Source organism: Rhea pennata, chromosome 2, assembly GCF_028389875.1.
Source record: "Rhea pennata isolate bPtePen1 chromosome 2, bPtePen1.pri, whole genome shotgun sequence".
Lineage (NCBI taxonomy): Eukaryota > Metazoa > Chordata > Aves > Rheiformes > Rheidae > Rhea > Rhea pennata.
In genome coordinates, this window is record NC_084664.1 from 150,972,462 (window position 1) to 150,998,555 (window position 26,094).

General features: G+C 44.6%; 1 protein-coding gene across 2 annotated transcripts in view; it reads right to left on the bottom strand.

The window, feature by feature from the left end:
- The window catches only part of SNTB1 (syntrophin beta 1), a 120,364-nt gene extending 99,062 nt beyond the window's left edge, over positions 1 to 21,302 (bottom strand). For both annotated transcript variants that reach the window (XR_009957715.1, XM_062570582.1), the window contains exon 1: positions 20,728 to 21,302. Coding sequence is in view for 1 of the 2 variants with exons in the window: in XM_062570582.1 (XP_062426566.1) it covers positions 20,728 to 21,244 (517 nt within the window). In the remaining variant the exon portion in view is untranslated. The remainder of the gene's footprint in view (positions 1 to 20,727) is intronic.
- Between the last annotated feature and the right edge of the window lie 4,792 nt (positions 21,303 to 26,094).

The window sequence follows — 26,094 nt, forward strand, 5'->3', positions numbered from 1 at the left end:
AAAAAAACAGACTGGAACAACATATTAGTGAGCAGAGAATGCTCTTACCCCAGTGAGGGCAATGACTTATTACAACCTACAATTTCAAACTAAAGGCTGAAACTGGTCAGCATGATGTTGTCATTTCTCTAACAATATAAGCAGGTAATGAAGTTCCGCACGCAGCCTCTCAGTCCTATTCCTGAATCACCTTTGGCTGTGTCCTCGAGTGTGTTGATAGCACTACACTGAGGAAGAAATTATAAAGGGGATCATATGAACTGATCCATGTTTTAGTAGTCCAATTACATCCCATTCAATAACTCACAAGAGAACAGTGACACAAACTTCTGTGGCTGAGCAAGGGTGGGGGGCAGTAGTGGGCAACAGGACCAGAAGAGCAGCTCAGGTAGGGAACCTTCTTCATCCTCTTGATAAAACACATAAAAACACACTCCTCATTTTCAACTGGATGAACCAACTCACTGCCTGACTGCAAAAGCACCAGTACTCATGTAAGCGGCAGTCAAGGACTGCACAGCCCTGTGCAGACAGCAGTGCAACATCCCCGTTCAGAGCTTCTTGAATTCAGTTTTTTGCTGGTTTGACTCCCTGAACCAGCCCACTAGAAACTCAGATAAATGCCTGAGCTAGGCAAAGGAGAGATGGAAATGCACAGCTAGGGATGGAAGAAGGTCAGCACCACAGCAGCAGCAATCTAAAAAAAGTTTTACTTGTAATGGGACTACAACCCCATGCTCCTGATGTGCATTAGCTCACCCCAGATCAATACATTAAAGTCTCTAGGTCACACAAAATTGAGTTTCTGCACTCCAGCATTGAATCTCCTGGAAGAGCAAGGGCAAGGACCTGGAAAGCAGCCTTGTGTTCTAAGTAGTCAGGACTCAAGTCCTTAATATGAAAAAAACAAGTCATCCTGTGGCATGAGGCAGTCAATGTTAACCTAAGGTTCAACACCCTTTTGCAAAAACACAGGATTGAGTCAAGCTCTCAAGCACATTTCAGAGCTTTCAGCACACTGTTTCTCTCTGTTTTTTCTTGTATCTTTGTATCACTTTGCAATTTTCTATCTTAGCTAGTGAAGACAGACCCTTACAATCCAATGACTTCTGAATTTTTTGTTTTAAAAAGAATATTTTTTCCAAGAAAGAGTTTTCAAGCATTCAAATGCCTACTAGTCTGAGCAACACTGCAAAATTAATTAATATGTTGGAAGAGCACGGAACAGAACAAAATACTGGTAGAGGTAAAAAGAATTAACCAATTTAGGATGGAGTAGCCAAGGAACTGCAGGAAGGAGGCATAAACAACAGAAGGGAGAAGCAATAGGTTAAAAAAAATAAATCAGTTACTAAAAGGGCAGGGATTGAATAAAGGGAGGAGCAGCATATTTTTAAAAAATCTTATATAAAAGAATATGGAGAGTTTGGAAAGGTTGCAGAGCTCAGAAAGCTAGGCAAAAAAGCCATAGCTCAGCAAACTGGATAGGAAAGTCAATGGAATTAAATGGCCTCATGGCAGAGCAACTATGGAGTGGTCAGGTTTAGCATGAAACAAGTCATTTATATCTGGCATCAATGAAAGCACTAGAAAAATCACTAAGAGTCTCACATTTAAAGTGTGATCAACTGTACAGTGCAGACCAAATTTAGCAGGCTCAAGAAGCTGAAGGTTTTATGACATGTCTCTGCACAGCTAGTAAGAGCATGAGTAGGCATTATCTGCACAAGAACTCATTCAGGGATTATCTATACAAGAACTTATTCAGGAATAAGGTTCATTTATTCTCCAAATGAGATGTATGCAAATAAAGCTGCCCACTTCAGATTTCCTGCCTGTCTTAATCCAAATCAGCATTTAAGCATATATAAGTCTAGAGTCTTCATTCAGCCCGTGCTTTGCTCCTGGGCACCACAACACTGGGCTGTCCTTCATCTTGCTAGTTGGAGGTAGTGAGGGATGTGTAATTTTCTGACTCTTTCTCCTGCACTTCAGCTATAAGATAATCCTTCCTGTTATCGAATTGATCCAATCCTTTTTCAGGACAGGTACTTTAGCTTCTAAAAAATTCCCCACTCCCACACACAATCCAGGAGACAGCATGTATGAAAGATTTGTATCAATCCTTTATGCAGCAACACACGGTTATGTAAAAGCTGGGACACACAAGTACTGAGACAGAATACAAAGTAGGCAAGAAACACTTTTTAACTTGTAAGTGACACAATTAACACTGGAAATTCAAGACACTCATGCAAAAGTCTAACACTTCCCAGAAAAGGTTTTTTTTTTTTTTTTTTTTTTTTTTTTTTTTCAATAGAACAATTCACAATACTACAAGAGTTCCTGGCCCAGCTCCATCACTGACTGTTTGAAGTTGGTTTTGTCAGGGCCAGATTTTATCCACTGCAGGTCGACAAGACAAGCCCTGGCATGATGGCTGGAGTTTCACAAGGGATTTACACTGACCTTAAAGGCAAGCTACCCCCCAAAACGGGCCTTATATGACTCAAACTTCCCTGACTTTGCAGGCAGCCAGCTTGGGGACCTGATGCACCTGCAAAGAAATGCATCAGATCCCCAATTTGTGGTATATCCCCATGAGAGCTATTGCCACAACCTGGAGTGGGGAGGAAGGAATGTGGCACCGAGGCCAGGAGAGCAGGAAAGTCCCACTGAATTCAAGATGCAGTTTCACAATACACTGGCTTCAGTGACAAAACCGTCTCCCAGGTTCCTCATCCAGCACTTTGCTACCAGCACTTTGCTACGTTGTGCTTTTTGCCAGTAGAAACACTGTTCTGTCTGCTCTGCAAATGCAGTCACAGTAAAAATGCACATTAGGAACAACCTCTTTTTTGAAGCGTTACTTTAGTCCAGGTCATTAAAAAAAATCTGCTTCTGGCATGATACTGCATATGGTTAAATCTGCACAAACATGGAGAGGTGCACTGCAGCACATGGGTGGGCTGGGGGATGGAGGCACTGACCTTCTTAGGCAAGCTTTGCTACCAGGGCCAAAATATAATGCAATTACACACTAATATTCTCAGACAGCCTTTGTGCTTTTTAATATTAATTCCAGCTAAGATATATAGCACTTCCTGCTCTTGGGACTGCATCCTGCTCTGAACAAATTCTGTGTTTCTCTCAAAATCCCAGGCCTGGAGAAACACAGAACTGAGTAAGAAGTGCAAAAAAAGAACTGTCCTCAGGCAGCAAAAAGCTTGAAAAACATTGTAAGTGTGGGATCTATCTCTGGCAAATTCAACCACCTAAAAGTCAGCTTTCACTGGGGAAACAGACCCAGTTTCCCTATCATCAGCAAGGAGGGACAGAGCAGCATCTCTCTAGAGGACTATTTTTGTCTCTGTTGACCATAATGAAAGCAGGGATGCTTAGCCTAGCCTAAATGCCTAACACAAGAGGGATCCTCTCTTAAGGTCTGAAAATACTTGGGAAATGGGAAACAAAAACAAAATCACAAGCATCTTTCTCAGCCTATTGCAGTCTAACTCTCAGAATTAGAAACTCAGATTTTGGGAGTGGCAGGGGTCACTGCACATGCAGTAAAAAAGCAGTATAAAGCCAGCAAAAGGAAGCATTCCAAATACAAGCAACTTCATTTTATAAAACAGAATAGGGGAATGAGGAAAAGGGGGGAATGACTTCTCCTTTCAACCAAAAGTCCAAACCAGTTAGATTGATGTTCCTTTAAGAACAAGGACTGCACTCAACACTTCATCCCTTAAAATGAAGTCAAATGCATTTTTCCAACTTGATGGACGCCTAGATTAAAATTTCATCTCGCATGCCATCTAGCTTTGCATCTTCATTAAAATACATTCTCTGTTAGCATATCTCACAATTATTCAAGAACTTCAAAAATATAAATATGGCTCATTTCTGCACGCTCTGAGTGCTAAAACAATGATGTCCCCTTCATAGTTGTAGTTTTAAAAAACTTAAGTTCCGATCATAATTACAATGTGCTTGATGGCAAATTTAAGAAATCTAGAAATCAGAACTGCAGCCCAGCTGCAGGAACCCCTGCAATTTCCAGTAAGAGCTGAAACAACCATGGAGACAGATTTCTCTGGCAGTTCTGGTATGAGGAAGTTATCAGCAGGTCATTTTCCTTCCTGTCCCACGTGAAATAATATATGACCGCAGGTCATAATAGCATCAGAGTGACAATCTCATTTCGCACGGTGAACGTGCTGCATTCCTGAGCTCCGAAGGGAAGAACATTCCGACGACTCTGAATGTCAAGGTACCATGAGTGTATTCCCTCTCTATCACTTCTGCAACAGGTAAGTCCAAAAACTTGGCCAAGAAGTACTGTAAGGCTAACCATGCCCAAAAGATTTGAGTTTCCCTTGTTTTTCTTTGCTGAAGTCCAGCTCACACCACAACTACACCCAAGTAGAAAAGGATCAATCTCCAAAAAGTGAATAAGAGGAAAATGAAAAGAATGAACTTTGGATCCAGCACAAAGTTTCTTAAGTATTCAATTTCTAATCTGTGTTCCTAGACATTAATAATTCTGTCTCTCCTGGCAGCCAACCACTGGGCCTACCTTGACTACCATCACTGTTGATGCAAATAAAATGACACAGAACATTTAGGGGTGGTGGGCATATTTAGCATAGGCTCTAGCTTCACAGCTGTCCATGTCACAAGCCAGGCTTCTTTTCATTAACTGGGGTGAAAGGGGCTGGAGCATAATCAGAAAACACTGAAATCGGACAACACTACCCACATAGTGGGCAGGGTGCAAAAAGCATCGGCCCTGGTAATGGAAACATTCCACACTTTGCTACAGATAATTTAAACTCAATTAACCTCACCACCTTACAACATGCCAAGCTGAGCTGCGAGGATATACAGCACCAGGAAGGATTTCAGCAATCCTACCTGGTGCAAAGACATTGAACAATGCTCTTAACAGCAACGATTTTTAAGTGTTTTCCTCCTCCTCTTGTCATGGGTAATTGAGATACAGCAGAATTCAGAGGTGACAAAGCATAAGCCATACCAACAATACTGCCAAAACCACAAAGCATGCAGATAACTCAATTCTCTGTTGCTGAAGATAAGAGGTACTGCAAACTAAGCTATGTCAAGCACAAATTGTGAACAGCTCTTGGGAAGCAACTTAAGTTGAACAGTTTATTTAGCACTAGCAAAAACACCAGGCACTTGAATATTTTAAAGTATCATACAAACAGAAAGGGCAGAATTGGACTCTTTAAATCAATTCCAGGTCTAGCACTAATTTTCATGAGGACATAACTAGCATCTCCATCTGAAGTAGCAAATAATGCAGAGAGTATTATAATTTTTTGCCATTCCTAACTTGCTCCTGTGAGAGGTATTCCTACCAAACACTTGAAAACTAAAATTTCAAATAAACAAACAAATAAATAAAAGAAACAAAAGCAGCTTTGCAAAGTAACACAGTGCCTCCATCCACCTCACCAGAAATGCAAAAGCTCCATTTCAAAGGAGCAATTCTGAGCCTCTACATGGAGAAAAAAATTGTTGCAAGGGAAGTTCCTTGTGCAGCCTTGTGACACAGCTGAAATACTTTATGGCCTGTGTTAAACTTTGGCTTTGAACTGTTTAACTGCCTGGTAGACAGTTCACTCAGCAGCATTTTAACACGGACATAGAAGGGGCACTTGTATATTGCTCAATGACAGACAAGTCACAGACAAGCTGTTGCTCTGGGTCAGACCCCATTTTGCTCATTCTCTCTGGAAGAAGAGTGACATTTGTGCTCGAGACACAAAGCCCAAAGTGTCTCTGAGTTGGATACCATCCTTCTCACTGGCTCTGAACACTGATTTTAACAGTTTTTTAGAGTTTAAGGGGGAAGGGTAAAAATGTAGCTTATGTCACATGCCATATTAAGATCAAATATAGTTATTTTTAAATGTTGCACTTTGAGAACACTTTTATCAAGTGCTCACGGAAATCTCAAATGCATAAATTAGAGTTTAATTTGTATATACAACATTACCACTCTTTAAAAAGAAGTTAGCCATGCCTGCATTTTTTCTGGTGGAAAAAGCTGAGTTCTGCAAAAGGCTACTTTTCTCTTGGGCAACTGCTACCGTTTGCGTGTTTGTTTTGGTGCGGCATGGGTTGAGAGGGAGGAACGACAATGAAACATTAGCACTTTTCATTCTCACTTTGAACTGTGACAGGTTTAATAGCAAGCAGTTTTTTATATGGCTTAACCAGCACTCATTTGCCCACAGTACAGGAAAAATGATGACATGGGTCCTTGTCTTGCGGAGCCTTACCCAAATGAGTAATTCATAATTAGCTTCAATGAAATCTATTAAGATACTTAATGTCTACAAAGGTCATCTGAATGTGGGCAGTTGCAGGATCAGGGCACAGCGAGAGAAATAAGCTTCAGCCACAGTACAAATGCTCTGGAGAATATCGTGTCTTGACTCCCTCGTTCCTTGTCCACCCCTTTTCAGCCTGGAAAGTGGAATATTTTCATACAGTGTTCTTAAACACTATTTATTTAAAGGCTTTGAAGAGACAGCGTGACCTACTTTGCAAGCGCTCTCAGGAGTACCTGTGAGCAGGAGCTGCTGATCCCAGAGCAGCTGGGGAGAGGCAGGCGCGAGGCCAGTGGCCGGGGGAGCGCGGGAGCCTGCCGGCCTCGCCGAGCCCCTCGTCCCCAGCCCTCCCGCGGTCCCGCTGCCGCCTCGCCGCCTGAGCAGCGTTGCACGGGGATACTGGCAAACATCCACTCGGGAGCGGGCAGAGGCTGAAAGGGCCTCTCTTCTCTAGCCCTGTGGCCTTGCTTTGCTGCTGTGACTCATGCAAATATTCAGTGGGACTATTTAGAGGGCTGCATCATTGGGCCATGCAGCAGACCTGGCTTCCCTGCAACAGCCCAAGCCCTGGCGGGCGTGTGACTGAAGCACTGTGCCTTTTGCATCAGGCACCTCTCATTTTTTCTCCTACCTTTCATTTTTTCTCCTACCTTTCATTAAAAGAACAACTTTCAGAAAACGGGGACTTATCATTGCAGATCTGCCTCTCACTTGACTTTTTGGAATCAGCTATCATGCTTTAATCAGGTACTCATCACTAATACTGTACAAGCTTTCTTTAAAACACTGTTCCAAAGTTGTGATTACAGGTTTGAAATTAGGGGTTAGTTTCAAGTCCCTATATTTTCTATTGATGACTATATTTAAAAGAAAAAAAAAGTGATTGGATTGCCTTCCAAGCCTGAAGATTCAGGGCTCCTGAGCTAACCAGAAATCATAGAATCAGTAAGGCTGGAAGGAACCTCTGCAGATCATCTAGCCCAACCTTCCTGCTCAGCAGGGTCTTCAAACACATCAGACAACTAGAAATACAGCACAGTCTGAGTTTCTGTACTGGCTGCCACGATATCAATTCTGTCACCTTTCAATCACTTTTAAACTTTGGTTGCAGCTTTGCACATCTTGAAAGATAAAGAAATATGTGGCTTTTAGCCAGAAGGCCACAGGCAGCTGGTGGAGCCTGCCTGGACACATCATTCATCCCTAGCAAGACTCTGTCACCATACCGATCCAAGAGCATCCAGCCAGGATAAAAACAGTAGGCTAACACTTTGAAATGCAGTTACTTGTTCAGCTATAACTGCAAATTTTCCTATATAATCAGTCTGATGAACAGCAAATTTTTTCTGATGTTGCCTTGCATCCTAAAGTTGGAAACTAGAAAGGAGGTGAGCAGTGCGCAGAATGATCTGGGGAGAGAAGAGTATATGTTGTGGGGTGGGTGAAGATACACTGAGGTTTTGGAGTTAGTGCACTTTGTAGATCCAGAAACTCTACAGTTACTGTCTCAGTCTTGCATTACACATTGCAACAGCACTAAGACAGGGCTGAGCAGGAAACTGGATTTTTTTTCCTGGTGAACTATCCACATATTGAAAATACCAAAGATGGGGAAGATGGGCACTTACGATTTCTCCTGCTCAACAGGAAACAGATGAAATTTCTACTGGGTGCAGATTTTTGGAGAAAAACATAACTCTCTATAAACCAGCCTTTACATGAAATCACATTCTTGTTGTGTCAAGAAACAATGACTGTTTTCTGCTCTCAATTAGACATTATTTTTAAAGCACCTCTGCTGTTCCAGAGTTCAGAGCCTAGCTCAGAAAAGGAAAGAAAATCTGAAACATCCTTTGGAAAGCTGATGATACAGTATCTCCTGTCATCCTGAAATTCAAGAAAAACCTTAGATTTTGCAAACAAAGGGGGCTTTGAAGAAATAACATTTGGACATGTATCTAAATTAAGACTCTGACTTTTCAGAGATTTTCCTATCAACAACACATCTGGCTTCCAGGATCTGAATCCAAATCAGAACATTTTGCTTTTTAAGGATCCAAAGCTCAGTTGCAGACTTGGCTGTGCTGAATTATTCAACCTTTATGATTTGCACTGAACAGTAGATTAAGAAATAATGGCTGTTTAATCAATAATTATTGTACAAGTGACTGAACTCAGAGACTGACCTGATGCCATGACTCTTTTACGATGCTTTCATTCATTAGGTTTTGGGGACTGAGAAGGAAAAAAGGGCAAGCTGAAGGGGCTGTGAGGAGGTGAAGTATGAAGTGAGGTTTACTAAACAAAGTAAAGCAACATGTTAACATATGTTCAACTAAATATTTGTGAGTAGATCTTTTTAGCCATGTAAGAAGCTGGCAAAGTGAGTCAATGCCCAGGAAAGATGGAAGATCCATATTATCTTAAAGCAGAATTACTGCAATAGGTATTACAGATGGATAAAGCTGTATCAAGATCTTTTTTCCCCATCAGCAATTTATATCAACATTGCCTGCTAAAAGCCCAGGCTGATATCCCAATATCACTGAAATCAATGGGAAAATCCCGTTAGCTGGAGTGGAAGGAGGATTTTTCACCTGTGTTGTACTACATGTTCACTTGCCTTCTCAGCACCCCCTGACAGGTAGCAGCTCTTCCCCACCATCCTGGCTCACCACCTTGGCTCAGCTGCAGAGCCAGATGCAGACTTAGGGTCCAGCTGGAGAACAAGGCCCCCAAGAAAAAACAACGCTGTGGACAGAGACTCCTGTGAAGCATTCTAGCAGCTTAGGCAAACATATCATCCCGGAGATCACTTCAACTCCGGTATAATCAAGACTCCATCTATTTCTATTTCCATAGATCAATTAATCCACATAGCACTAACAACAAGAGAATTCTGTTCTGAGTATGAGCAAATACACATACAACATTTTGGAGATACCTAAGAAGTGCTACCCCTGCATGCAGGGTTCATAGTATTTGCTGTATGTGTGCACCCACTGATACCTTGTAGTACAGCTGATAGACAAATAGCTGTGCCTGCCTCTGGGCAGTGAACAGAGGAAGAGCAAAGAGAAGATAAAGAAAAACAGAGATCACACAAAAACATCTCTTATTCCCCTTTAGAAAACATCTGTGATCCTTTATGGTTCCAAAACCGCTTCTTGGCTCATTTCCATGTATAGAGCGCTACATGCAAGTCTAACAGAAGTTAGAAAGATGGCACGTCTGCAGGTGAAATCTAATTTTATTTACAGCCGCACGAAGCAGATATTATTAAAGCTGCACCTAGAAGAGCTATTTTAAGCAGATCTTAGAGGCCAGGAAAGTTTCTTTCTCTTTTCCCTCTGTCTTCAAGGTTTTACTGTGAGTTTTGCAGAAATAAAGAAGCATACGTCTATAACTATGAGTAACTGAAAAGATCAAATACAAACATCTTACAGGAACTCCTGTAATATATCACTTGTGACTTCTCCACTTAGAAGCGTATCTTGGCTCCTACCAAATACACATCCTTCTCCACTTCACACAGTACGTGCATTGATACAAAAGGAACAGAACAAAGTGATTAAAAACAGCAGGTCTAAAGTTTCTTAAGAACAGTATAAATACATTTTTTATTCAAACGAATTAGACATTTTAACAAGATTGGAAAAAAAAAAACACTGCACTGAGCTGGTCAAAACTTTTTGGCCAAGAAAATTTCTTTGTTAAATGTGACATGATTGCAAAGATTTTCCATGAGAAGAATATACATTCAGTAAATCTCTGTTATTCTACTTCAAAAATTCTAGTGAGAATTTTTTGGGAAAAAAATATAATTTCAAATCAAGCTTTTGAAAGCAAATCACTTTCTTATTAAAACCTGAAATGTCATTTCAAATTAAAACATCATAAAGATTCCACGGAAGCCAATATGTTTTCAGGTCAACCCTTCCTTTCCTCCCTCAAAAACCAGAAAATATTTGTCTGTCGATACTTTTTCTTAAGAGGGAAAATCTTTAAAATCTTCTAAGATGTTAAAACTACTTATGCATGCAGACAGAAAGCTGTGGTAGTACCTGAATGAAAACTCAGAGATTTAATACTAACATTTCTTAAAGTATATTCAGCAGAAAAAGTTTTATATATATCAAATAAAATCATCACAGAATGGTTTTAGCATAGCAGTTCTTTCATAGGCATACCTCAGAATTGATTTAAGTTTATTTTTGTTGGGTTAAATTTAAATTATGTACCTAGACTCAGTATTTATTTCTTCAAGGCTTTGCAGACAAAGTGCTGCTGTTTTGATAGTCTATCATCTCATATGTTTATTAAAATAGATATAACACAGTGAAAGGAAAACATAAAACTGACAGAGGACCATTTTTAGTTTCAGGAATATTTCACAAGCAATCTTCTGGAACTTCATATGTCTTTCCTTAATGGAGCCTTTCAAGGCTGATTTTAATGTGTTAAGTGGAAATTCCACTAGTTCATCACCGCAATGTTTTCTTTAAGACGTGCCCTCATACATCGTACAGGTACGGTTTATTTTTACAGACAGACATTCATTGAATGGACTAGGAATGTCTTCAAACTAGTTACTTTCACTTACATTTTTCCAGAACTAAAATGCTGTTTTCTTTCAACGCCTGTTTGGCTGGACACTTCTGCAGGGTTCCACAAACACAAAGATCATAGAAGTTGCTAGCAATTTCCTTTCATTTTTTAAGGCAGGAATACAAATTTCCTCCCTATAGCTAGGCAAGAAGATGTATCTACAAACATCTCGGCATCAGACAGCAAACCAACTGCTACAGCTGCAAAAAAGAGGACAGCAAAAGCCAATCAAGCAAGAGAGACTTCAAAGGGATTAGCTGTAGCATCTGTAGCAGCTTGAGATCCGTCCACAGGTTTAAATGTTCCTTGTATCTCTCCCCAACAGCATGTTCAGGACTTCCTCAGCTGTTTGAGGAATTTGAGCTATGTTAATACTTTGACAGGCCATTTACCTGAGCAGTATCTAAATTCTGCTGCTTGAGCTAGACAGGTTTAATTTAGGCACAACACAGTAGTAACACCTGGAGCACCACCCAATTCAGCCCAGCTTTTAGCTGTTTCCCTTTTTCTTTCACAATACGTATCTCCCTGACTATACTCAACAGAGCCTGAAACCAGCTGTGTTCTCCTGCACTTTCCCTGGAAGAGGCTTTCTAATGGCACAATTTGTAAAGCCTGCCTGTGCGGCACTGAACCAGGACAGCCCACCACGCTGTGTTCGCAGTGGCGAGTGACTTGTCCCTCAGTATGCATTCAGTCAGCCCTTCCGGATCTGACAAAGCCTCAGCAGCCTAAAGTCAGGACAACCATGTCGCCTCAACAGAGCAACGACATTTGAAGTTCCAGCCCAAAAAGAGAAATGTCTGCTGACCAAGCTGTTCATTACAGAAATACGTACATAAACACCTTTTAAAGTGTTTGTCTCCGTGCGCAGGTAAGACTTATACTACACATAATCTTACAAGAATCCTTCTGGTTCTCAGGAGACACCACTCCTTCCCAACCATGCATCACTGACGGAGGTCATGTACCAGCAGGGTCAGTCACTGCACCGGACAGTAAAATGAGGCAAAAGTAGTTGACAGTTACCAATGATAATATGTTCTTTGGAAAGCAACAGTAATTTGGAAGGGTATTTTTCCATCCAGAGTATCCTCAACAAGCTGTAAAGGACACGGGGTAGAGGGAGAGGAGGGGTGGTAAAACAAACGCAAAGAACTTAAGCAGCAAGTACTGAAGGCATCTCATTCCTGGAAAATATTCCTGGAAGTCCAAAAATTAAATCTCTCCTTTGGCTCCAAGTCAGGCAGAAAAGGCTCCTGCTGGCTCTCGCCCTGCAAGAGTATGACCAACAGGAAGCTGCCTACTATGAGAGAAATCACTTCTACCACTTCCTCCATGCCAGCCCCAGTAAAGACGCGGCCCTTGCTTCCAGGTTGTTTTGCAATGACTAATTCTGAACTCTCAGATCTAACAGATAAACTCTTGCTGTTTGAGTTATTACTATTAGCTTAAAAGGAGCCTCATAAGCCACATGTTGGTAACATTAAACCTCTCCAGCATCTTCAGTTTCCCACAACACCAAAAAAGCACAGCTGGCTCTTGCTCCCCTTGCAAAATCAGAGCCAATGATCATTAAAACACAAGTGTTAGCATAACAAATCACCTTGGAAATGACTACTATTGAAATAACTGTCTTTAAACAACAGTTGGGATATGTTATTTTCATGGCATAACTTTCAATAGTCTCTCACAACTATTTGATTATGTTAAAAGCAAAAATTGTTATTACACCATCAAAATATGCCTATGGCAAATGAAATGTAAAGCTTAACTAATGGCCATATTTCCCTGAAAGGGCACATGATACTCATGAATAGTCACATGAGGTTGTATTATCTGTTGAAGCAAGCCAGTCACGTTGTGCCTCCTTTGCCAGAAGAGAACTTAAATCCTGATTGTCTCTCCTTAAAAAAAAAAAAAATCATTTTTCTGTTAAGACTTGCCTCTAACTTTCAGATGCTGGGAAAAAGGACCCTGTTTCTCAGACACTTTATGCAGTAACAGGAACTTATACTAATTCATGCCATTAAACTGAACAGAATCTATTCTCAATCTCTCTCTCACACGCACACACATTGCTCACCTGTGTTCTTACCAGAACAGACTCGCTCTTTAGATTCACATCTAAAGATTTCAGCTGAAACGTCCCTGAACAGTGAGGAAATAAACCTAACCAAAGCCTTATATTGGATGGCTTTTAAAGCTGTGCCAACGAGCATGACTTCCAAAAGCTCAGCAAAAAGCTGCATAACATTTTAAGGAGGAGTGTGCTGTATGTTAATCATTTCTAATCAGAGACAGTTTCTCCACATCTACTGTTCTGGCTCATTTCCTTACAATTAAGAACTCCATTTTGCTCAATTGCTAGAATACAGATGTGTTACTTTGGCAGTGACCTGCTGTATTGTGCCCTTAGTATATACACAGTGAAAGCCATAACCACTTCAGTAGTTCAGACAGAACTACTAGACAGAAAGAACTAAAGCCAAACCATAATAAAAGTGTACAGTGGCCGCAGTCAGAAATTCAAGCCTGCCAAAGAGCTATTTAGGAATTATGACCCTTGATTTAATTTACATGAAGGAACGAGTCTAACCTAACAGCAATCCAGTACCTTGCAGTGAAGCAATCTGATAGCTGATTCGCAGTTGATGAAGGCTTGCTGCAAGAACAGCTTGGGCTCACGGCATCACTGCACGGCGCAGAACGCCTCCCTGAAGGATACATGTCCTTGCTCACTCACACAGACACTCAGAGAAGACAGCAGAATTAAAACCATGTTTCCTAATTTTCACCTTTATCAGACTATATGTAAAATACTTTCACAGGGACGATGACAGTCTTTGTAAGCAAGTTTGATAACTTCTGTTATGGAGAGAAGTATGTTTTGATAGCTGAGTAGAAGATGATTGACTCTAAACTGTCTTTCCCAATTGCTCATTTAAGTAGAGTTAGATAAATAACTCCAATGTCCTACTTCATTAGTCAGTGCTCAAAGAGTCTGCAAGGTGTTGAATGCTGTCATTTCAAAAAAAAACCCTTCCTTCCAAAAGTGTAAGATGCAGAACGCAGTGGATATATTGGCCATCTTTTAAAGCATGGAGACCAAGCAACAGAGAGGAGATTTCTTAGTCCTGCTGCAAGACAGTAGTCCTTAGCAGTTGTCTATTTAAGACCATGAAGGAGGATAACCCACCTTTCAACATACAGCATGAGCAACAAGTATCACTCAGCATGTTCTCACTTCTACATGTCTTATACTTTCTCACAAACTTCTCTAGCCTGAATCAGTTATGCATCACCTCAAACATTTTCCAACTCACTCCCCACAGCAAGCAATCTCAAGGCATATACAGAATGCTGCCAGTCCTGTGAAGCTCCCCATTTCCACGGAGATCCTTATGCCTCTGCTAAAACGGACTATTTATTCCTACTATTCTGTCTTATTCTCAGCTGTTTTCAATTTGACACAACACTTTACACATCTTTCTATGATGACTCTAAGTACAAATGTGCTGGCAAAGAACCTCAGCATAGATGCAGCATAAACAGCCGTATTTTTCTCTGCTCAGCGTAGTTAACTGTTTGGAGAGGCGACATAACTTAACCAACGATGCTCATGTCCTCTGGTCCAGCTACTTCACGCCAGCTACCTGGCACTGAGGTCCCTAGTGACCTCGTTAATGCTGTGGTGAGATCATGGGAGGAGTGGGGACACCAGATATGAATCTTGCTCACCTCAACCCACCAAATCAAGGCCAACAAAAATTTTATGCAGGCTATGATCAAACCCTTTAGCAGCTTCTAATCTAATACACTGCTAAAAGACTTTTTGAATGTTCTAGTAAATCACAGCTACCACCCCTTCTTCACCACCTCTTTTTCTGGGCTGCTTGAAGAATTATTACAGGCTTGAAAAGCCAGTCTCTCCTGTGCACGACTGGGACAGCTTTGTTCCCATCGTATTTTGTTCATTTATGTATGCTATTGCTCCCTTGAACTACTGTTTCTTCCAATTTCCTTTCCACTGAAGTAGCTCCACCAATTTTAACAAGTAGTCATGGCAACCTAATCTTGGAGAATAAAGTACAAAATAATCCTATGATCAGAAATCTATATTAGAAAAATGAAGTGGAAATAACATGTTCTTAAACACTAGAAGTAAGTGACCGCTGGAACAGATTACAAATAGTTATGGTAAATTCTCCAGCATTTATGAACTATAAATGCACACAAATGAATTCTGTACTTCAGGTCAAATTTAGAGATCAGTTACTACTAAGAAAAAGTCCATACTATGTGTTTGGAAGACAGTGAAATTAAGAAAGTAAAAAAATCCTTCCAAATTGATATCTGAAATGATCATCTATCACCATCAGCACTTGTTATCATGCTAAATAGCAAGGTATGTAAAATTTCACAGCAAAGTATCTTCGATTGGGTTGTTCCAGATCCAAACCGTGGTTTGAATAATGGAGACTCTGTTACCTCTCTTAGGATGGAGGTACAGCGAGCATTTCCGATCCAGCTCCAGCAGGCGGCAGGGACAGGAATGGGCCACTGCTGCTTGTGACAACCTGTGTGAAACCTAGATTCTCAGGGGTGTATAACTGGCCTGCAGTGAAAAGATACCTGCCATGGCAAAATTAAAATACAAACACTGTTCTGTTAACTATAGCAAAAGCTTTAGACTTTTCATTTCAATCTGTCCAATGGCTTTAAAAATTCATCAAACAGTTGCACCAAATTTTCAGTTTAATTTTTCACAGTGGAATTACTGCTGGAATTTTAGAAGATGTTTTATTCTAGTTATACTTAACATGTTACGCAGACTATATATTTGCAATTGACATTCTAAATGCCATTAAGGAGCTGGTGCTAACTCTGAAGGAAGAATGAGCTCCAAGGTCGCGGGTGAGGGAGGAATCCTGCACTTGATCCAAATAAATCTAGGAATATTTTGCCCACAATAGCCTTGCTTTCTTTACAGTAACTGAAAAAGAGGACTTGTACCAGATTTACTGCAAAGAAGATGTACTGATTCTTATCAGTGAAAGGTGATACAGACTGTCTGGACCGCAAAATTAGTCTGTAATCTAATCTAGTCAATGAATGATACATCAAGTGCTCCCACTCAAGCTTCCCCATCAGCTTCAGACAGCTGAAGGAAAACTGAGATTCTCAGGCTTCTTTGAAACACTCTTGTTGAGAATAAGCTTACCTTGTTTTTTACCTTTTAATTTCCCTTTCAAACAGATGTCTGCAAAAGGCAGGTACACCGTTGACAAAGGAAGACAGAGCCCCTAAATACAAAGTATTTCATTAACTACATATTTGTCGGTATGGAAAAAAAAAAAAAGTAGAGTATTTTCTCCATACATTTACTGGAAGTGTAGGGAATAACTACACACACAATCTGCAATCACTGAGATTTACAGTCCTGATAGTAGCAAGCAGTTAGTCATGAAGGCACTGAAGTGCCCCGTGCCTCGTGCCTCCTCACACTTACAAGAGTAAGTGAGAGATTCTTGGATAAATAATGTATTTTGTTAACCCCCCCCCCCAAGGAATTTCCTTTTGCCAGTGCATTACTGAAAGAAACAGGAAAACACAGATAAGATAGAAAAATACAGCAAACAAGTAGCCCCTGCCTACTTTGCATTATTTCAACACACTGATAATTCACAAAGGTGGAATTCCTTTGCTTCATCCAAGGGAAATTTTAAAAGGGTAGGGAGGGGAGCCTCCTTACAATTCTTACAGAAGTATTGCTTGGAAATAAATACATACTGCTACAGTATGGTGGGCACTATGCTTATGCTGACATTGCTTTAAAGTGGTAACATTCAACTTGTGACCCGCAGCCTCTACTCCCATGAGGCCAGCAGAAGGTCACTACAGCCGTAGGCTCGAATTCGCTACGCATGCGGCTGCTCCTCCGTGGAAAATTCCCAGAGTGTACGAACCCAGAGAGGCTGAGAGCGCCACTTCTGTAGGGAGCTCTACCTGCCACCTTGCCCTTGTGTCAGCTTAGGCGAGAATCACTCAAAACAAGCAAGGAAAAACTCTACTAAGACCACTCTCCTTCTCCTGCCACTCACCTCCACCTTCACGGCCAGAGGCTTCCCTGTGCTCATGTCACAAGTTAGCAAGTCTAAAAAGAGATCCTACAGCCAGCTAAACAGACTAATGATTTTTTTCTTCTCCACATCTAAACACAGCATCAGGTAAAGCGGTCCTGTCTGACATTAGCAGAGACTACTTCAACTTGTCGTGTTTCCACAGAGGACATCAGTAAAGTACAACTTGTGTGGCCCCATAGAGCATGCAAGAGCACGCCAAAGGATTGCTCAGGAGGATGAGATAGAAACAAACATCTTTTGTGTCTCAAGAGCCACTTGAATGTAATGTGCTTCAAACTGCACACCAGGGGCTGCTTCATTTTCTAAAGTACTTATTTAAGAGGACCCAGTTTAACAGAACCTTAGGGAAATTACATGTACAAGCCATAGCTATCATGATAAGGATAGCTGTGTAAGGAGACTGCCTTGTGTATCATGGAAAGAAATCCTCCACACTTTTGAGTGCTGGTGAGAAGCTAAATCCACAGAGTGTACCAAACACCTGAAAACATATCCAAGGCCGATAATCCTGACATTACTGCTAACACTGCCACTGCTCACTGACTGCTTTGCTCTCTGCACACCCGTGTCCCAGCTGTGGTGGAACACTAACAGCAAATTAAACCCCAAAGCTGGAAGAGGTCCACCCCTCTCTTCTTCACGACAATATTACTTATGGCTCACCTCCTTCCTCATCATCACCTCCTTCTCCGCTTGAACCCTCTGCCTTACAACTCCATCACCTGTTGCCTTAATTCCTTCCATTTATCAAATCCTACCTGCTTGCAAGGCATCTGTCACCTCGGCCAATCCCACAGATCAGTGAGAAAGAACTGATTTATATGATTTTAGCTTAACAGCTGGACTATACAAGTGAGGGCTGTGACAGACTAATGTCCTTCAGGGATGGGAAATGAGAGAACGGAGCAGCCCAGGCTTGCAAATAGATTTGTTAGAGGAGGACATCTCACATTCAGCTTTCCAGCTGTGCCACTCCATAATCACACATCTATTGCGGCTATGCCACCCCTAATCCATGTAGCAAATAACTTCCTTTTCTACCAGCTCAGAGGTGGCGACCCATACAGCAAAAGGGGGAAACGCTAAAATCAAGCATCGCTCCATCCCTTCTCATCATTTCAGACCTTCCGCTTCCCAGCATTTTACCTCCAGTGTCAGCCCTGCCCCCCACATGCAGTGTGGAAGGTGGGAGGGAGACTTTCTGCTCCCTTCCTCCCCATACAGGAATGCAGGAAAGACTATCGTTTAGCGCTGAGTTGGTAAATGCCTCATTTCACTGAGCAAGCAATTTTAGGAAGGCCACTATGTAACAGAAGGGCTCCAGCACTGTGACCCTGGGCGTGTTGAGCCTCACGGCCCATATTTTCAGTGTCGATAACCTCTGTTCTGTAACAACTGTATCTGTGATACCCAGAGACTGCAATCTCCCTGGCCTACCCATTAAATATGCTCTAGTGCTTAGCACCTTTTCAGTTGCATCAAACCAAATTACTCTTTTCCAGTCGAGAAGTCATAAGTGAATCTCAGAATCACCCCTGAAATTGTAAATGGCACTTTTTGATATTGGAAATACATACTGGCACTGCCCTGCTAATTGGAGAAAGTTCCTACAGATGAACTGCTCAGGGGTTTTCCCCTGTCCCGACACAGCTGGCTCTTTTTAATACATAACTCTCTAAGAAGTCAGGAAATAGCAAAATTCCTATTGTCTGGAAAGAAAGGAAAATCAGTCTAATCACAAGGTCTGACACAAGGCTCTCTCTCCTATACTTTAAAGGATAAAAAGAAAAACTTTTTGATTTTCCTTCCTTTAGTAAAAAAAAAAGACCATTTTAGACCGTTACTGAAGAAAGAGCTTCAAAGTGGGAAACTGAATCTCAGAGAATTGTTTTAAACGGCATGTTTACACAAGCCATTCATGTAGGGAGATTCCCTGCTGAACTGAATAGCACCTCCTGGGGCAACACCATGGACAACTCTGATTTTGGTTACACTGCTAAAATAGCGGGAGAAAGCCAGGAAAAACACAGTTTACAGTGTCAGAATATTTTAACTACACAGAAGGATGACTACTGAAATTGCACTAGATTTAGAAATTAACAATTCCAACTACTGTATTGCAGAAACAGCCACTGAAACGCATCAGCCTGCGCCTCCACAGAGCAAAGAAATACGAGAAAACAGCTGCCTGGGTAAACGCAGCGCAAAGGAGAGTGCTAAGAGCCCATGCTGAAACTACCTGATCTTCACTCCTACAGGGGACAAAATTGAGTCTTTTAAAAGACTCACACAGCAGCAGTGTGTTCAGGCGGTGCTACTGCATGCACTTCACAGAAGGAGAGAGTTTTGCAAGCAGTATATACATTCCTGACTACATCACAGCAAAGGTCAGCTTCTGGCTGCTCTGCACGCTAGGAAGCCCTTACGTTGTGCAAACAAACCGATCAGAGAATTCAGATGAAATAGCCCCAATTCAGACTTGGAGAGAAGTTTACATTAAGACCTTGCAGGCAGCTCCATAAGAGGTTTTGCAGAAGAGGAAACACAGGTGCATTATACAGGCTGCACAGGACCCTGGAGAACGGGGAGGCAATGGCCCTCAGCACGGGAAGTCCCCCCGGGACAACACCTCCTTTGCAGTTTTTGCATTAATGTGCACAACACCGAATGGTTTCTCAATATACACTACCACAGACCTGGGCAAAACTGTCTCTCGCGGCCTTTACCGCGCAGAACCTATTCTTGAGCTTTGTGCCTAACTTCATGCGGGAGTTGGTTGCTCACAGCTAATCCTCAAGCAGGTCGCAGGTATGCAGCAGCGCTTCCCTCTGCTCCTCAGGGTAAGTGCAAAAGATCCTCATTGCCCCAGCAGACAAAACCACGCGGCACCCAGTGGGCTGCGGGACCTGCGGGGCGGATCAGCCAGCAGCGCCTGCGGCCGGGGGGAGTGAACTTCTGCGCGGAGCTGAATTCGCTTTACCAAACACACGCCAAGGGCATTTTTGAGACTCTTCATTCTCTCAGGTCTAGCAACTAAATCAATCCTTGCGAAAAGACGCCGAGCAGAAGCATGTGAACGCCTCCCCCCCCCCCCGCCCCGTGAACCCCGCGCCCGGGGGAGCCGTGCGCCCGCGGCGGCTGCTCTGGTCCCCGGCACGGCTGCCGGGGGGACACGGTCCCTCCGCGCCGCCTTCGCGCTCAGCAGCGTGTGCTCCGGGCTCCCCTCCTGAAGCGACTTCTCCCCAAACTCCCCCTGCCACCCCGCAGCAGCGAAACGGGCCCCTCCGCTCTGCAGGGACGCGGCACGGCGGGCCCGCAGCGCGGGGGCCGAGCCGGCGGGAGCCGCGGCCGCGCACGCACGCACGGATGGACGGACGGGGCGCACCGGCTAGAGGACGACAGCTAACGCCCGGCGGGGCGCGGAGCTCCCCGAAACGCGGGGCTAAACGCTGAACACGCGTCGTCGGGGATCCCCGCGCAGCCTGAAGCGGGGAGACCCGGCGGAGAAGAAGCCGCGCCGCGCCGGGCGGCATGTCTGCTCCCCCCACACACCCCCGCCGCCCCTTTCGCAGCTGCCCCGAAGGCCTCCCCCGGGGCGGCCCGGCCCCTACCTTCCAGCAGCACCTCCTTGCCGGCCCGCTTGAGCGCCTGCACCGCCTCGTCGTGGGTGGCATCGCGCAGGTCGGTGCCGTTGACGGCCAGGATGGCATCCCCCACGTAGAGGGCCTGGGTCTGGTCGGCCGCCAGCCCCTTGAAGATCTTGCTGATGAGGATGGGCATCTTGTTCTCCTTGCCCCCCTTGATGCTGATGCCCAGCCCGCCCAGCTCCTGCTTCAGCACCTTCACGCACCGCTTCTTGTTGGAGACGGCCTCGGGCACCTGCTCGGGGGGGTCGGTGAAGGCGGTGCGCACCGAGGCGCCGCCGCCCTCGGCCCCGCGGCTCGCCGCCGCCCCATCGCCGCCCAGGCCGTTGTGCGCCGCGCCGTCGGGGCGCTCCTCGCCGCTCAGCACCAGCGCCTCGCCGCCCAAGTTGGCCAGCACTTTGTGCCAGCGCTCCCGCACCAAAACTTCCAGCCAGCCGCTGCGCTGCGCCCGCCCGCCGCCGCCCGCCGCCGCCGCTACCGCCATCTTTGGAGCATGCTGGAGGCGGCGAGCGCGGCGGCCCCGGCGCGGCGCGCAGCGGACTTCACCCGCGGGGCGGCGGCGGGCGGGCTCCCTGCCCGCCCTGCCCGCCCTCGCCGGCTGCCGCGGCGCGCCGGGGGCGGGGCGGAGCGGCCGCCCCCTCGGGCCGCGCCGGGGCGGGCGCACCTGGCCCCGCCGCCGCCGCGGGCTGCGGGCTGCGCCCCGAGCGCCGCGCCGCGGCCCGGCCCGGCCCGGCCCGGCCCGGCCCGGCCGGCGGAGAGCAGCCGCCGAGGGGGCGCGGAAAACGCACAGGTTCGTTACGCGGCTCTCCGCTGTTTTCGCTGCGCAGGGGGCCCCCTCGGGTGGCGCCTGCGGTGACAGCACCTCACCTGCGGAGTTCAGGGGACGCAGCGCGCAGGGGGAGTAAATCCGTGGCGGATCTGCGGGTGAGGGGCTGTCGGCGGAGGAGGTTTTGCTAAAGTGCGACTTCGCTTTCCCCCGCGGGAAGAAGCAGGAGAGAGGCCTCTTGTTCAAATAACTGCACTGAAGCAAATGGGCGGCGCAAATCGCCTCCAAATTCAAGCTGTATCAAAGTAGACTGGAAAGTTGTTGCAACAATCCTTCGTAGTGAATGGCGAAGTTGGGGAGCTGTACCTCCCCCTCACTGTTCACCTACCCCAACCTTCTGAGCGTGCTCTAGGTGACCGTGCTGAGCAGGGAGGTTGGACTGTATGATCTCCAGAGGTCCCTTCCAACATTACTGATTCTATGATTGCTCCTGCACGTGCTAGACAGTGTAGGATGAAGGTTGTGAATGACTGTCTGGGGTGCTTTCATGCATTTTGAAGCTCTTTTCTTCCCCTTTTCAGGACTGGGGGTTGAAGGCCCAGGCAGGCTATGTTTCCTGCTTTGCAGTCCCGCATTCCCCATTTTCCTGGTAAGCACTTTGGGTGCCAGTGTGGGGATCAGGGCCCCAACTCGGGCATGAGGGATCACACAGAATCACAGAATGGTTGAGGTTGGAAGGGACCTCTGGAAATCATCTAGTCCGACCCCCCTGCTCAAGCAGGATCACCTAGAGCATGTTAGACAGGATCACATACAAGTGAGTTTTGAATATCTCCAGAGAAGGAGACTCCACAACCTCTCTGGGCAACCTGTGCCAGGGCTCCGTCACTCTCACGGGGAAGAAATTCCCCCTCACGCTCAGGTGGAACTGCCTGTGCTTCAGTTTCTGCCCATTGCCTCTTGTCCTGTCACATGGGACAACCGAAAAGAGTTTGTCCCCGTCCTCTTGACACCCTCCCTTCAGGTACTTGTAGACATTGATAAGATCCCCCCTCAGTCTTCTCTTCCCCAGGCTAAACATGCCCAGCTCTCGTAGCTGTTCCTCATGGGGAAAAAGGTCTTAGCACAGGATGGTTTTGATCCATCAGCCTCTGGGTTTTGGGCCCAGCATGCTTCTGCCCACTCTGCTCCCCGAAAGGGAGCATTCTGACACCGCGCTTTTGCTTCTGAGCGCACTCCAAAGTGCCTCAGGTTAACGGGGGCTGAGCAAAGGATCTGCCCGCTGGCTAGGCCCCTGGCGGTCTTGCCCCGCTTTAGTAGGGTCGGTCAGACCACTCAAAATGTGTTCCCTTCCCTGCAAAAGCCAGTGGAAGGGCCCCCCCACACCCCGTCCTCCATGGGCAGCCTCAGCCGGTGGGAGCTGAGGTGCCTCCTCCCCCGGCAGGAATGCAAACCAGCATCAAAGGAGAGCGCAACCCACAGGCCGTGGGTTATTCGAGGATAACAGGTGGGTGGAGGAAGAGCAGACCCAAGATGGGTCTCTTAATTTCTTGTGTTAATTAATGTAAGGTAGAAAAGCTATAATTAAGTGTTCAGGGCTGTGAATCCAGAGTGTCCCATTAAACCTGAATACAGTATCTAAGCCCTAAGAAAGCAACAGGCTGTAACACACCCTGTTCTCCAGCATGTCCTACTTGCTAGTTTAGGTAGCTCCTGTGCAGCATCCTGGGTGTTTTTTTTAATCCCATTCCAGGGTGTCAGGCCTAGAGAATTAATGTGCTTATTTGGTTCTAGCAGCTTCAGATAGCTGAGAGCAAGGATGGAGAGAAAAGGACAGGCATGCAAAAATCAGGTGTTGCAGTGCCGACTATTGTAGCACTCAAATTCCTCTGCAGCTCTGACTGACCAGGCCAAATTACCAAATCAGGCATTTGTGTTTCCCAAGGGATTAGCTCTTATCCATTATTTCATATTTTTTCTTAATGTATTACTAAAGAATCAGTGCTGCTGCTAATGGAAATGTGTCTCTATGTATTTTTTAAAGTCATTCCAGAAAATTTACAAGAAAAAATGTTCAGATAGTTTCTGTCCTGTTATAAAAAAAATAATGCAGGATGGAAAGGAAATGTTTAATGCTTTGCATTTTTCTGTCAGTATACGATGCAGCTGGCCCATGTTTGTTGAGCGTTTCTGGTTTTCCTGTGTGGTTCTCATGGAACAATGCTGTATAGACAATTCACTGTATGTCACTGAGATCTGTGCTTGTTCTAGCTATTTTCCTTTCCCAGTCCTGCAGAGGTAAATAATAAAGTTTCCCAGGGCCAACACCCAAGGTATTAGTGCCTGATATGAAAGAATCTTTATAGCAATCTGCATTGTCTCCTTCTCCTCCCTTCTCCCCACCTTGGAGCTGTAAGAAAATCGAGGTGACACTGTAATTTTAAAAATAAAAGTAAAAAGAAGATAGTGCAAATAATGCTGTGGTACAGTCCCAAGGCAAACAGTCTCCCCACTTGTCTCCCAGCCAAGACAGGCTGCTGTTCTTGAAACCGGATGTTTTTGCTTCTCTGTTCTGAAGGGTGCTAGCTCCAATTTGTGTGTACCCCAAAGCTATGGCCACTGAGCTAAGGGAAAGCAAGAAAAGGCTTGTCTAGACTTCTGCCTTTGTATTCCTGCCAATATTGTCATCCTTTGCCCTGTCTCAGGTCTGCTAATCACAGCTAGAAGAATCATTTCTGAAATACAGGTTAATGCAGCAGGAGCAGGAACAGAAGATGAAAACAAGTATTTAATCAGGTGTGCAGTTATTGAGTTGTCAGGTTTGCAACAGAGAAAACTGCTACTGCAAAGTCCAGTGCTGGTCCCCAGTGGTTTTCAGGGCATGACAGGGTGCAAACTCTTGATTTCAGCAACCAGCTTCTCCTGCTGGCAATGTTTGTGACATAAACTGTAAATAACCCCACTACAATTGGAGCATACAGGGTGGATGTGAGAATTTGCAAGGGAGCCTGAGTGTGCAGTTGGATGAGAAGAGGGCTCAGTACCTTCCCCCTCTGGCCTCTAGTCTCTAGAAAGCCTTCCACTGCTAGCATAGCTTAGAAAAAGTTGCTGTAGATAACCTGCCCTTTTGAAAGGGTCTACCCTAACAAGTGTACCCTTTCAAGCAAATCAAACAATCTTCTTTTGCCATTTTTATTTTAGCAGCACGTAAAAGCCTGAACTAGATAAGGGCCCCTTTCACTCATGCTATATAAACAAATTGTTAAGCCAGATAATGCTAATAGCTGCTGTTGAACAGGTCTTTGATCTACAAACAGCTGTGGGTTCCCTTAAAGGCAATGGGCTAGGTGGAAGAAGTAATTCAGCAAAGTGGAAGGAGGGAGGCAGTTGGAAAATGCAGAAGCTACCTCCAGTGACAAAGAGCACCAAAGTAAATCCAGGTCATGAGCAACGTGATGGTGTCTGAGGAACTGTCTGCAGAAGCAAGGGGAAGGGCTGGTGGTTTGTGCATGCACAAGAGAACAAAAAGTGTAGGAAAAGCAATGCAGAAATGGTTGTGAGTGTGACACTGAGGAACTTCTTCAGACATAGCTTTGACTAGAGGGACGTATTGGAGATGGAAAATCAGGACAGTGTCTGATCTTCTTGTTTTCTCCTGTTTTCAGGCAGAGAGGTCAGTGTGCACATCCTGTGTAAATAAATTGACCTTCTGACAGCAAGAACATTGCAGGACATGTAGAACTTCTGGGAGACAAATCAAACCCATATAGCGCTATTGTACCTCCTTTTTGTGTTGCCAGTGTAGCTACAACTATTCAAGGATATTCAAGGAAGGCTAATCTGAACTTTTTTTTAATTGGAAACAGGAGGAGTGATGGAGGTTAGACAAAAATCAGGCCTGGATAATGACGTTCCCATCTTGTTACCCTGACATCGACCAGTTCAGCAGATGGAGCTAGACAGGAAGGAAGAACAGCATTGGAAGCCCAGTACTGGAAGCCTGACAAGTAACGAGAGAGCTGGAATGGAGTCCAGTTCCTCTAGCGATCCCAAACATTACAGGAGCCAAGTTTAAGTAAGTCCTCTGAGGAATGTGCCAAAATTAGCCCTCCTCACTGCCCCAGAGAAACCACTCCTCTGTCTGCTGGGATGCAATGGAGCAGGCTTGAACTGTGATATAGATGTCCCCATTGCACCGGAGGATAGACCTCCTGCTTGACCTAGGTCACCTCTTGCCAAAGGCACTGCTAGTGAGCTCTTGCACCGTCTTAACCCCCTGAGCAATCCACCCCTTCCTCAGCACTAAGGGAGCCTGTAGGCTTTTAAGTCAGCATGTGGCAGTCATTACTCATTGACTCTGGTGGGGATATGAAGATGTCAGGAATGCCTGAAGATCTTCATAATCTGGAGGTTGCATTATGGCTTATTTTCAAAACTCTGAAAACATTGTTTTTCTTTGCCTAGTTTGAAGCTATCCAGGTTTTTATGCACATCATGGCGTTTAAAAATAAAATGAATGCACGGTTGCCTGCCAGTAAACACTTTTTGGATTCAGTTTTTCAAAGCAG